The sequence below is a fragment of the Triturus cristatus genome, unplaced genomic scaffold (genome assembly GCF_964204655.1).
Source record: "Triturus cristatus unplaced genomic scaffold, aTriCri1.1 SCAFFOLD_336, whole genome shotgun sequence".
Taxonomy (NCBI): Eukaryota; Metazoa; Chordata; class Amphibia; order Caudata; family Salamandridae; genus Triturus; species Triturus cristatus.
Genome location: NW_028187415.1, coordinates 403,372 through 414,420, shown reverse-complemented (window position 1 = coordinate 414,420; position 11,049 = coordinate 403,372). Strand labels below are relative to the sequence as shown.

General features: G+C 49.9%; 1 protein-coding gene across 8 annotated transcripts in view; it reads right to left on the bottom strand.

Moving 5' to 3' along the window:
• Window positions 1-1,410: 1,410 nt before the first annotated feature.
• The window catches only part of LOC146771173 (stAR-related lipid transfer protein 3-like), a 127,767-nt gene continuing 118,128 nt past the window's right edge, over window positions 1,411-11,049 (bottom strand). For all 8 annotated transcript variants that reach the window (XM_085640321.1, XM_085640328.1, XM_085640325.1 and 5 more), the window contains one exon: window positions 1,411-3,918. In XM_085640321.1, the coding sequence (XP_085496447.1) occupies window positions 3,808-3,918 (111 nt within the window). In that variant the 3' untranslated portion in view covers window positions 1,411-3,807. The remainder of the gene's footprint in view (window positions 3,919-11,049) is intronic.

Here is an 11,049-nt window from a genome sequence, read left to right as displayed (position 1 = left end):
CTTCTGAGGTGTGCCGCCACTACCGCTAGGCACTTGGTGAATACCCTTGGTGCTGTTGTGACCCCGAATGGGAGCACCTTGAACTGGTAGTGTTGCCCGTCCACTACAAATCTGAGGTACATTCTGTGAGCATGGTGTACCGGAATGTGAAAGTATGCGTCTTTCAAGTCCAGTGTGGTGAGAAAGTCGTTCTGGGAGGGGAGCGGAAGTACCTGCTGAAGTGTTACCATGTGAAAATGGTCCGAATGTATGTATGTGTTTAGAGGCCGGCGATCTAAGATAGGTCGTAGAGTCTCGTCTCTTTTTGGTATCAGAAAATATAGGGAGTAGACTCCTAAATTTTGTTGACTGGCGGGGACTTGTTCTACTGGAATCGAAGATGTGTCGAAGAGAAGGTGATTGCGGAGATCAGGATCTGAACAATACCGCGATGAGCGAGGATTCCGCTTCGATCGTCGAACTGGAAATGTTCGGAACCGGAGCGCGAAGTATTACATCCAAGCCCGATGGCGGAAAAAAACAATCTGAGGATGGAGCCGAAGTCCATGCGCAATACGAACCAAGGGAGGAGTCACCGACCTCGTGACTTCCAAAGACTTTCCAAGAGGAAAAACAAACTGCAAACATCCGGGCCCAACACCAGATGGCGATCTATGCAAAAGTGTGTAATCTGCAGCTCATATGCCTCGAACAGAAGAGAACCATATATGTAATCATAAATGTATGAACTGTAAATCAAGTATAAACATTATGTCCTATTTGCTTGAAGCTTCCCATTATAGTGATTGCAGGCCTTAGTAGGCCGGGGAGCTCTAATGTTACATGTTGTACATTTTCCAGTATTCTTCCCTTCAAGGCTGCCCTGGACTTCCTTGAGGGGAAGATCCTAACACCTGCACTATCAGAACAAGTTTCTGTCAAGTGATCTTATTGTTTTGACTTGTAGGCAGAGACATTGGATATATATACTAGATCAATTGGACATGTTTTTTAGCTCTGTGCTCGAACTGATCATTTTCTAGGGAGAACCTTGGTAGGTTAAAAGGACAACTGTCCTTGCTGTTTTGATTGGATGCTGTCTATTTAGCATTAAAGACTAGTTGGATTTGAAAGCTGTCAGTCGTGTTATGTTTTCATTTTAACACTTTATAACCAGTGGTTCTGTTACAAGACAGGCCCATCTCAGCTTTAGAGGATCACCGGCACATCTAAGAGAATCTTTGGCAGGATCCATCTGCCTCCGTTCAGGTGTAGGGAAGAAGATAGCACAAAGACATGAATGACACAGTGGGGGAAGAGAGGTGTAAACTGAGAACAAGGAGAGCCTGCAGTACAGTAGGAAAATAAGCAGACTGAATGGGCACAGGTGTGCTCTGAGTTAGTATTAAAAAAACAAATGCAAAATTCTCATTTTTGTAAAGGTTTTTTAATATATCTTCGATATGGGCACAAAGTTTCAAAGGAAGATGATGAATTATCAATGATCAAAGGATTTTTTAACGAAATCCAAAGGATGGCGTCAAGAGCTGGATGGTAAATGAGTGCAAACATAAAAGTGCAAAAACATCAAAGTAAAAGACATTTGAATCCCCAAAAAGTCCGGTTAATCCAAATATGTGTTAAAAAATTGAAAGGTTTAAGTTAAAACAATGTCAAAGGTGATATGGTAAATCCGGGTGCGATTGTTGACAACATTAAGCATGTAAACTGGGGTGACCAAACAAAGCTCCCACAGGTTTCTTCAGATTGAAACAGTCAATCAAACCCCAAAAGCGCAGTCCTGTGAACCTCGTTAAAAGAACGCTGTGCCTGCTGTCTCTCAACCATCATCTGCAGGATGGTCTGGGGCACAGCACAGTAAAATAAACCTTGCTTCCATCAATATTCTTGGAGCCCTCAAGGATGCTCCAATTCACATAAGAGGATAAGACATCATACACAATCAAAAACAGAGAAAAGATGGTTGCGGCACATATGCCTTGCATTCCACATCTCATGACCCCAGTAGGACAGAAACCTAAGGGGCAGCTGGGATCCTAAATCACAAATTAAAAGAAAACAATCCAGGCTTAATGAAGTGATCCCCTTCACCCTCTTCCAGTTTGTGACTAAGGTTGAAGGTGGTTAATACTGTGGCTTTGTGTAAGGCATTCTCAACCCTGTATCAACACCCTACCCCTTCTAGAGACAGAAAAGCCTTGTTCAACATGCCCTCCTGCTCCCCCCGCCTCTCTCGTATATCATACATTTCTTTTAAGGCCCACAAAGTCCATTAGCAGCGGCTGCGATGATCAGTCACAGAACCACATGAACAGAAAACAGTGATAATAGACAAATGCAGTACAAGCGCTAAAGCCACTCGCCGAGTGGACCCTCACTGGAGGTCTCCCTACAAGTAGAGGAACATGGTGATCCTAACAAATGGCAGAAGACCTCGCTTAGGCCCGCCTCCCACACACTAGGGTGCATGATGGAAAAAGGAACAGCACCGGCACTGCCAGTTGCAGCCACTTTGGGGAGGTATGCAGAGTGAGGGAAAATAAACACAAAAGGTAGCCGGGGCAGGAAGAAGGTCAACACACACTGGCAAGTGTGTGTGATCTTAAACCAACAAGAGGCATTCCAGACCAATAAATAAGTCAAAACAGGTCTTTGCAAAACTGAGTTCCCATTTCACTTACTGGTCCTTTCATCCAGGATGCTAGGACAGTTTCTCATGAAGGTGTGGAGCCACTGATGGGGTGACTGGTCTGTGGCCAGAGATCCACCCAGCTTGAACTCTGCACCCCAGAGCCGTTAGATGACAGTCTGCAGCCAATGATCATCGTAACTAGTCACCTTTTTCGGATTTAAACAGATCTGGCTCAATGGTGACTCAATAATCACATTTACATGTTCAATAGCCATACTGACTGTTCACCACAATTCAAAGTGTTCATAATCCTGGGCCCTGTGCTGTACCTGTAGGAAGCCTCCACGATAATTGCAGTACTAGCAAGGGAGGGGCCATTTCAGTACAAGCATATAAGGGATGGGATTACATGGTCCTGCCACAGCAGAAGATTGTGTTCAGATTACTGCAGCCCTGGAACAAACCTCTTCAAAGACCTCTCAACTGCTGCATGTAAAGGAACAACCTGGTGCAGACCCTGTGTTAATCACAGCATCATCACAGTCCCTTAGGGCTCCACTCTTATGAGCAAGTGGGGTTATTCTCAAAACCAAGGCAAGCATACCCAGATACAAAAAAAACCCTAAGAAACAATCAGCCAATCCTGAAACACCAAAAGTCAAGGCGAGAAGGAAGAGCCCCTTCATACGTGCTGAACCGCAGGCTTTGGACAGAAGGTCTCTCTCAAGCGTAAGAGCAGCAGAGGAACTACACATGCTAGTGTATGGCACCCTGTGGACGGAGAGGTGTGGACTGAGACGGATGCTTTGGGGAATGCAAAGGCTCTTTCAGAGGTGCACAGTTAGTGTCTTTCAAAGGAACACGTTAGGAACTCCTGCACCAGGCATTAAATGCGTTGAGACTTCGGTCCCCAGGAATGCCAGAAAGCTTCATGTCTGCTCCTAAATGTTTGCCACATCCTAAAAGCTGCAAGGACTGCACCTATCACCAGTTCAAGCACTCTGAATCCTGGTCAGTAGCTGCTTTCTGGATGTACTGTCAAGCTCTTCCAGAGCACCACAGAGGAGTCCCGACAAGGAGGCCTTGAGCAGGTAGGAGACTGATGAAGGAAGACGAGCAGCAAGGTATGGATGCAGGGGATACAGGAACGTAAGGTCTCTCGTCTAGAACCGTCATTAAGGCACACCATTGTTGGTAACCTCCAAGACACGCTTGCGAAGGTGAAAGATGAACTCGAACATGGTCGCTGCAAGGCTTTGACTGATGAGATATTTGGGCAGGCGGCCCTATAAGAGAATGAAATATGTTGATCAGCAGTAGAGAAATGACCAGACTCAAATACAGTCACAACAGCAATTACTGTAGGCAGCCATGGGGCCACAAAAACATTTGCTAAAGCATACAGCTGGGACAAACACAGCAAAACGGACTGGAACAAAGCAGAGGGGGCAATCTGAACATTCAGATGGGGATGCAGTTGTATTTGTTTGACGACTTTAGGAGAGCATTTTGAGAAGAAATGCTGTACATAGCTGTCAGGCTACATAAAAAACAAACATTGAAAATGCAACAGGTCTCGCCTTTGATTAAGTTAAAGCCATTTGCTTTCCTAATGGTATTATATAGCAAAGCAAATGGCTTTAACTTAATAAAAGGCGAGACCTATTGCATTTTTAATACTTGTTTAGGACAGGTGAACAGATCATTCGGCTGACACTGACTGCACAAAATACCGGACAGTATTTGAATAACAGAGCTTTTAATTGTGTAGCAAAAAGCAAGTGTTTAAAATTCTGTGCACGCCGTTTACAATATGTAAAGGGGGGGGCTTCAAGGTCTTCCAAAAGTATATTCGTGCTTTAAATGCTGCAATTGGAACTTAAGCTTTATTTAATGAAAAAGCACAGACCTAGGAAATATGGGTCGGTATTCCCCACAATATAAACTCCCCCGACATAGAAGTATTTACTTAAGTTTTTTTTTCTTCAAGATATACATTTTAGTTGGAGAAAGCATGTGAGCGTTCACAAATTAAACCATTTTCAAAAGCATGGGTGTCAATGCCCCATCTTTATCAGTGTATTCGTCAATGGGCTGTATTAAACGATGCACCACTCATGACCCCCAGTCCACTGAATAAGCATAAACCCTTTGACTGCGCAAACATTAGCAAGACATGTCCATTGACATTTGTGGCTCGTGCGCATGATATATACGCGTCATGAGAACGACCTGGCTACACACACATTTTAATAAGGCAGTCGAGGAGTTTAACCGGAAACTACCTGATAGCTAGCATACTTGGCTGTGTAGAGGGCAGATTAGAGTTCAATAACATGCCCACACAATGGTGGTTGTGGAGCCCAGAACCGCACCCGCGGAGTAGTGGGGGCAGAGTGAGTCCACATGCTGTTACCTCAGATGGAATGTGGGTCTGGAACGGTCTAAAGTCCAACCCATGTTCCCCTCCTCCAGGGATGGGTTGATGTAGAGACCCAGACCAGATTAGCCTCCATGAGCACTAATAAAGCCCACCACCACCACTGCAGAGCAGTGTGCACGAAGTCTTTAGCATCTCAGCAACACACCAGGGCAGTGTGTGAGGACCTTAGCATCCGCATAGCCCTACCACAGGAGGCGAAGAAATCAGTGAGAAGCAAGCACACAGAAGCAGTAGGACAAGAGGCAGTCCAATCCCAACCCCTGCGGAGCAGATCTGTCAAAGGGCAATAGTAAACCAAAAACACAGAAACAAAGAATTGGTGGGAAGAAAGTACAAGAGCAGCCGGGCGAAGTAGACAGGTGGAGGTGGGTGCGCAACGAGGGAGCACAACAGGAACAGCAAGCAGTCGATGCGGAGTCCAGCCCTGCCTTTGTGAAGCGATGGGCAACTACAGTGGCCCTCTACAGGTAAAACAGCATTCACCTCAATCTTATGGCCCCCGGGCGGAGGTGCAGGCCCGAGGTGAGAGTTGCGGGCGAGCCAGATTTGTCATCCAAGCAGGAACCGCGGAGATCAGCCTGAGCCCTGCGCAAAGAAGGGATTCTCTGCAACCGTGGCAGAGGGTGGGGCCTAGGCCCGGGCTGAAAGCCGCGGTGCTCCGGAGCAGCAAGAGAGAGGGATAGTCAGAAGGGGACCGCAGGAAGTGACGCACTCATAACACAAGTACAGACCGGGTGGCTCTTCCCAGCAGAACGCACCAAGGAACCTGCTGCGGGGTGGAGTCGATGCTCAGACTTCAGCCCGCCTTAGGGAACAGTTGACATGCTACCACCAATACCGTCCGACCATGCAATGGGAAACTTCCGCCTGCCAGGGGCACTGGCTCATTGAAATGGAGTGGAGTTACTCTCCCATTGAAAAATAATTATATCTGTGCTATCGTAGAGTCGCCTACTGACAGACAGCGAGATGTGCAGCTGCTCAAGACAGCGCCATGGGGGCACGTGCACTTTCCGAGCTCATAGAGCCAATGAGGTACTGTAAAGTATTTTCCCAACCAATAAGCTCGTGTTTAGTTTCTAAGGCAAGCCAGCCAATAAAACAATCTATCGCCATTGCACAAGTAACAAGCGCGGTCCCAAAAGTGAAAGAGAACCACGCTGCAGCCGGAGCATGGGGATCTCTTGTCTTTATGGGGCCATGTGTTTCCAATTAGAAACACATGGCCCCATAAAGATAAGAAAGGACGTCATCCAAAAACCCTCAATGACAGGCCACCGTTTAGCATAAACGGTGACGCCAGCCAATGGAAATGAGGGGCGGGGCTTAAAGCCCGTTTCTGAAAATCCTCATTCACAATAAATCTCGCCGACGCTAGCAGCGCTTTGTGCTGCAACGCCACGCGAGACCTAAAAAGAAAGTGTGCATTCATTGGCAGGCGACAGGCAAACAATGCTAGGCGTGCTCTGGGAAGCCGAGTCCTTACTGCAACACCCACTCCAGATCTGACCCTGACGCGGTGAGCTGCACTAATAATAAACTGCGCTCCACGTGTGCAGTTATTAGCTAACAAGACCGAAAGAACCGCACTGTGAAACCGAACTGACATTCTCAGCGGCCAGTAGAGTGTACAGCCCCTGTGTGACGCTGTGTAACTCTGTCGGACGTTTCCGTGCAGATGAATCAATCAATCAGCGAATTTGTATTGCGTGCTACTCACCCGCAAGGGTCTCAAGGTGCTGGAGGGGGGGGGGGCGCTACTGCTCGAACAGCGAGGTCTTGAGTTGTTTCCTGAAGGAGAGATGGTTCTGGGTCGGCCGTAGGTGGGTTGGGAGGGAGTTCCACGTTTTTGGCCGTCAGGTAGGAGAAGGACCTTCCCCCGGCGGTGGTCTTGCGAATGCGTGGAACGGAGACGAGGGCGAGGCTGGCGGAGCGGAGCTGGCGGGAGGGTGTGTGGAACGTGAGGCGGCTGTTGAGGTACTTCGGGCCCATGTCGTGGAGGGCCTTGTGTGCGTGGGTGAGGAGTCTGAACGTGATCCTCTTGTTGACAGGGAGCCAGTGCAGGTCTCTCAGATGGGCGGAGATGTGGCTGTGGCTGTGGCGGGGGACGTCCAGGATGAGACGTGCTGACGCGTTCTGTATGCGTTGGAGTCTTTTCTTAAGTTTGGCAGTGGTTCCGGCGTAGAGGGTGTTCCCGTAGTCCAGGCGGCTGGTGACGAGGGCCTGGGTGACTGTCTTCCTGGTTTCGGTGGGGATCCATCAGAAGATCTTACGGAGCATGCGCAGGGTGTTGAAGCAAGTTGATGAGACGGCGTTGACTTGCTTGGTCATCGTGAGGGAGGAGTCCAGGATGACGCCCAGGTTGCGTGCGTGGTCCGTAGGCTTGGGTGCGGTGCCCAGTGCCAGGGGCCACCAGGAGTCGTCCCAGGCGGAGGGGGATGGTCCCAGGATGAGGACTTCCATCTTGTCTGAGTTCAGTTTCAGACGGCTGAGCTTCATACATTTCGCGACGTCTTTCATGCCCTCCTGGAGGCTGGATCTGGCGGAGGCGGGGTCGTTGGTGAGGGAGAGGATCAGCTGGGTGTCGTCGGTGTAGGAGATGATGTTGAGGTTGTGTTGACGTGCGATGGCTGCGAGAGGGCTCATGTAGATGTTGAAGAGGGTGGGGCTGAGTGAGGAGCCTTGTGGGACGCCGCAGATGACTTCGGTGGCCTCGGAACGCTGGGAGGCGGACTCTCTGGGTTCTTCCAGTGAGGAACGAGATGATCCACTCTAGGGCCGCTCCTTGGATGCCGGAGTTGCTGAGTCGCTGTATCAGTGTGCGGTGCGATACCGTGTCGAAGGCTGCCGAGAGGTCCAGGAGGATGAGGGCCGCTGTTTCCCCGTTGTCGAGCATGGACCTGATGTCATCGGTGGCATCGATGAGGGCGGTCTCGGTGCTGTGGTTTGCTCGGAAGCCGGACTGTGAGGGGTCGAGGTAGCTGTTCGTCTCGAGGAAGGCGGAGAGTTGTTTGTTGACGGTCTTCTCGATGACTTTGGCAGGAAAGGGGAGGAGCGAGATGGGACGGAAGTTCTTGAGGTCCGTGGGGTCCGCGGTCGGTTTCTTCAGGAGGGCGCTGATCTCGGCGTGTTTCCAGCTATCCGGGAAGGTGGCGGAAGCGAAGGAGCTGCTGATGACGTCCCGGAGATGGGGTGCGATGATGGAGTCGGCTTTGTTGAAGATGTGGTGTGGGCAGGGGTCGGTAGGGGATCCGGAGTGGATGGTGTTCATCAAGCGGGTGGTATCTTCGGTGCTGACGGGGTCCAGGTGCCGATGGTGGTAGTGGGGGGCGTTGCTTCAGTGGTTGGGTGCGTGGTCTGGGCGCCGAAGCTGTTGTGTATGTCTGCGATCTTCTGGTGGAAAAAAGTGGCGAGTGAGTCGCAGAGGTTTTGCGAGGGTGTGATGTTGTTGTTGCAGGCGCTGGGGTTGGAGAGCTCTTTAATGACGCTGAAGAGTTCCTTGCTGTTGAGGGAGTTGTTGTCCAGCCGTTCTTTGAATGACGTCCTTTTGGTGGTGCGGATCAGCTGGTGGTGTTTGCGGGTGGCGTCCTTGAGGGCTGTCATGTTGTCTGCTGTCGGGTTGTGGCGCCAGGTTTTCTCGAGGGTGCGCCAGGTTTTCTTGGAGTTCTTGAGGTCGTCGGTGAACCACTGGGTTCTCCTGCTGCCGGGTCTGCTGGGAGGATTCCTCAGTGGTGCGAGGTCACCGGCGCAGCTGGTGAGCCACTGTGCGAGGTTGCGGGCTGCTTCGTTGGGGTCCGTTGTGTTGGTGGGTGGGTTCCGGCTGAGGGCAGTGGTGAGCTGGTCGGAGGTGATCTTGCTCCAGCTTCTGCGGGTGGCCTGTTGCGGGTGGTGGTGAATCGTTGTTCTCCTGAAGGTGAAGTGGACGCAGCTGTGGTCTGTCCAGTGTAGTCCGGTGGAGTGGCTGAAGGAGATGTGCTTGCTGGAGGAGAAGATGGGGTCAAGCGTGTGGCCGGCGTAGTGGGTGGGTGTGTTGACCAGTTGCTTGAGTCCGAGGTTGGCGAGGTTGTCCAGCAGGGCGGCGGTGTTGTGGTCCTTGTCGTTTTCCAAGTAGAAGTTGAGGTCTCCAAGGAGGATGTAGTCCGATGAGGTGAGTGCGTGCGGGCTGACGAAGTCTGCGATTGCTTTGATGAATTGTGTGCGTGGTCCCGGGGGTCTGTAGATGAGGGTGCCTCTGAGGGTGGTCTTGGGGTCGGTGTGTATCTGGAAGTGGAGGTGTTCGGCGTCGGTGAGGCTGTTGTCGGAGTTGGTCGTGATGCGGAGGGTGTTTTTGTGGACGATGGCGATGCCTCCTCCGGTTTGGTTGACGCGGTCCCTCCGTGTGATCTTGTAGCCGTCCGGGATGGCTATGGCGATGTCGGGGGCTGAGGAGGCGTTCATCCAGGTCTCTGTGAGGAAGGCGACGTCTGGTGAAGTTGTGTCCAGGAGGTTCCAGAGTTCGACGGCGTGCCTGTGGACGGAGCGGGTGTTGAGCAGGATACACTTGAGGTGGTTGTTGCTGGTGCTGGGTTTGGCGGGTGCAGTGCAGGTCCGGAGGCAGGTGAACTTGCAGGCTTGGCAGGTGAAGGGTCTGTGGGTGCGTCTCGGGGTGGCTCGGTAGCAGTCGGGGGGGCTCGGCGCGGCCGGCATTGGGGGCTGCGTGGCCCGTACTATGGGGAATGGTGACTTTGAGGCCGAGGTAAGAAGGCTCACTTCGGGGTTTATGCACCGAATGCGAGCTCTCTGAACTCGGCGATGCGCTCCCGCTCAAGATATCGGAACTAATAATCAAGGCGTAAAAGCCACAAGGCGGCAGAACGGGCCCTCGTTCCGTTATGTATTTTGATGCACCTGGCTGGGGTCTATTTCCACCTTGGAATTGGAATTGGCGATTAAGCAGCTCCAAAAAGGCACCCTCAAAGCGAGCTATTTATTCCCGTGACGTCTCTACCTCTAATGTCGCCGGTTTGGGATGAAATTAGCTGCTTTCATCAAGCGATGACCTTGGGTGTGTTAATCTGTGACATAAAACACATGCATGTTCAATCCCACGAGGAGACTGTATGCAAATGTGCATTACCAAGGGGGTAAGTCATGTCTCCCCTCTCCGTGTGAAAACATTTAAATTTTGCACAACCTGTGCAGTTATTTAACAGGATGTCGTCATGTAAGGAGTTGATTGTGCTGGATAGAAATAAAATGCAAAGAACCCATACATTCCAGTTTATTATTCTCATTATGAACTGCCCTTGAGCCTAGTCTGAATCCCCAGACTTCTCGTTTTGCCGAAGAGCTCTCGGGGTAGATTGTTTCTCATACGTCCGGTATCACTGTAATGCAGGAATTAGGACTGATTTGATGTTTCGTTTCTGGTTTCCCACCTTAACCTTTCCATTTAAACGATTCCAAACAAAATGGCGGCCTGCGCGGTCGCTCTTGCAGTTTTCAGCCTTTGACCTGGTGTAAGGAACAACTGGTCGTGAACGAGGTTTTTTTATCTTGTTGGGGTTTGTTTGGACACAGGAGCATGACACTACCTGGTTTATTTCACGAACACGGCCCTTTTTAGTTTATCCGACGAGAAAAGACGAACAGAAGGTTTTTATTCATTAAACTAGAAATGTCCTTGTGGAAATAAGATTTTTGTTTCACATCAACTGATACATTTGTTTTCAGAAAACAGCTTCCAAGCACTGTCTAGATTCACCTGCGTTGCTCGAGAAGTCTACAAGAATTGAATGATTGTCAAAAATGTTAATTAAGTCAAATGTTGGTAATGTTTGTTACAATTGTAAAAGTAAAATCTTGAACAAATGAATAGATTTCGTCCATCCTTTCTTTATTCCTTGAAGTTTTACTCTTTTGTGTCCTTAGCAGTAGCTCTCGCTATAAAAACGTTGCCATGGCATGACACTTTGTACTTTGTAATGTCTGCTTC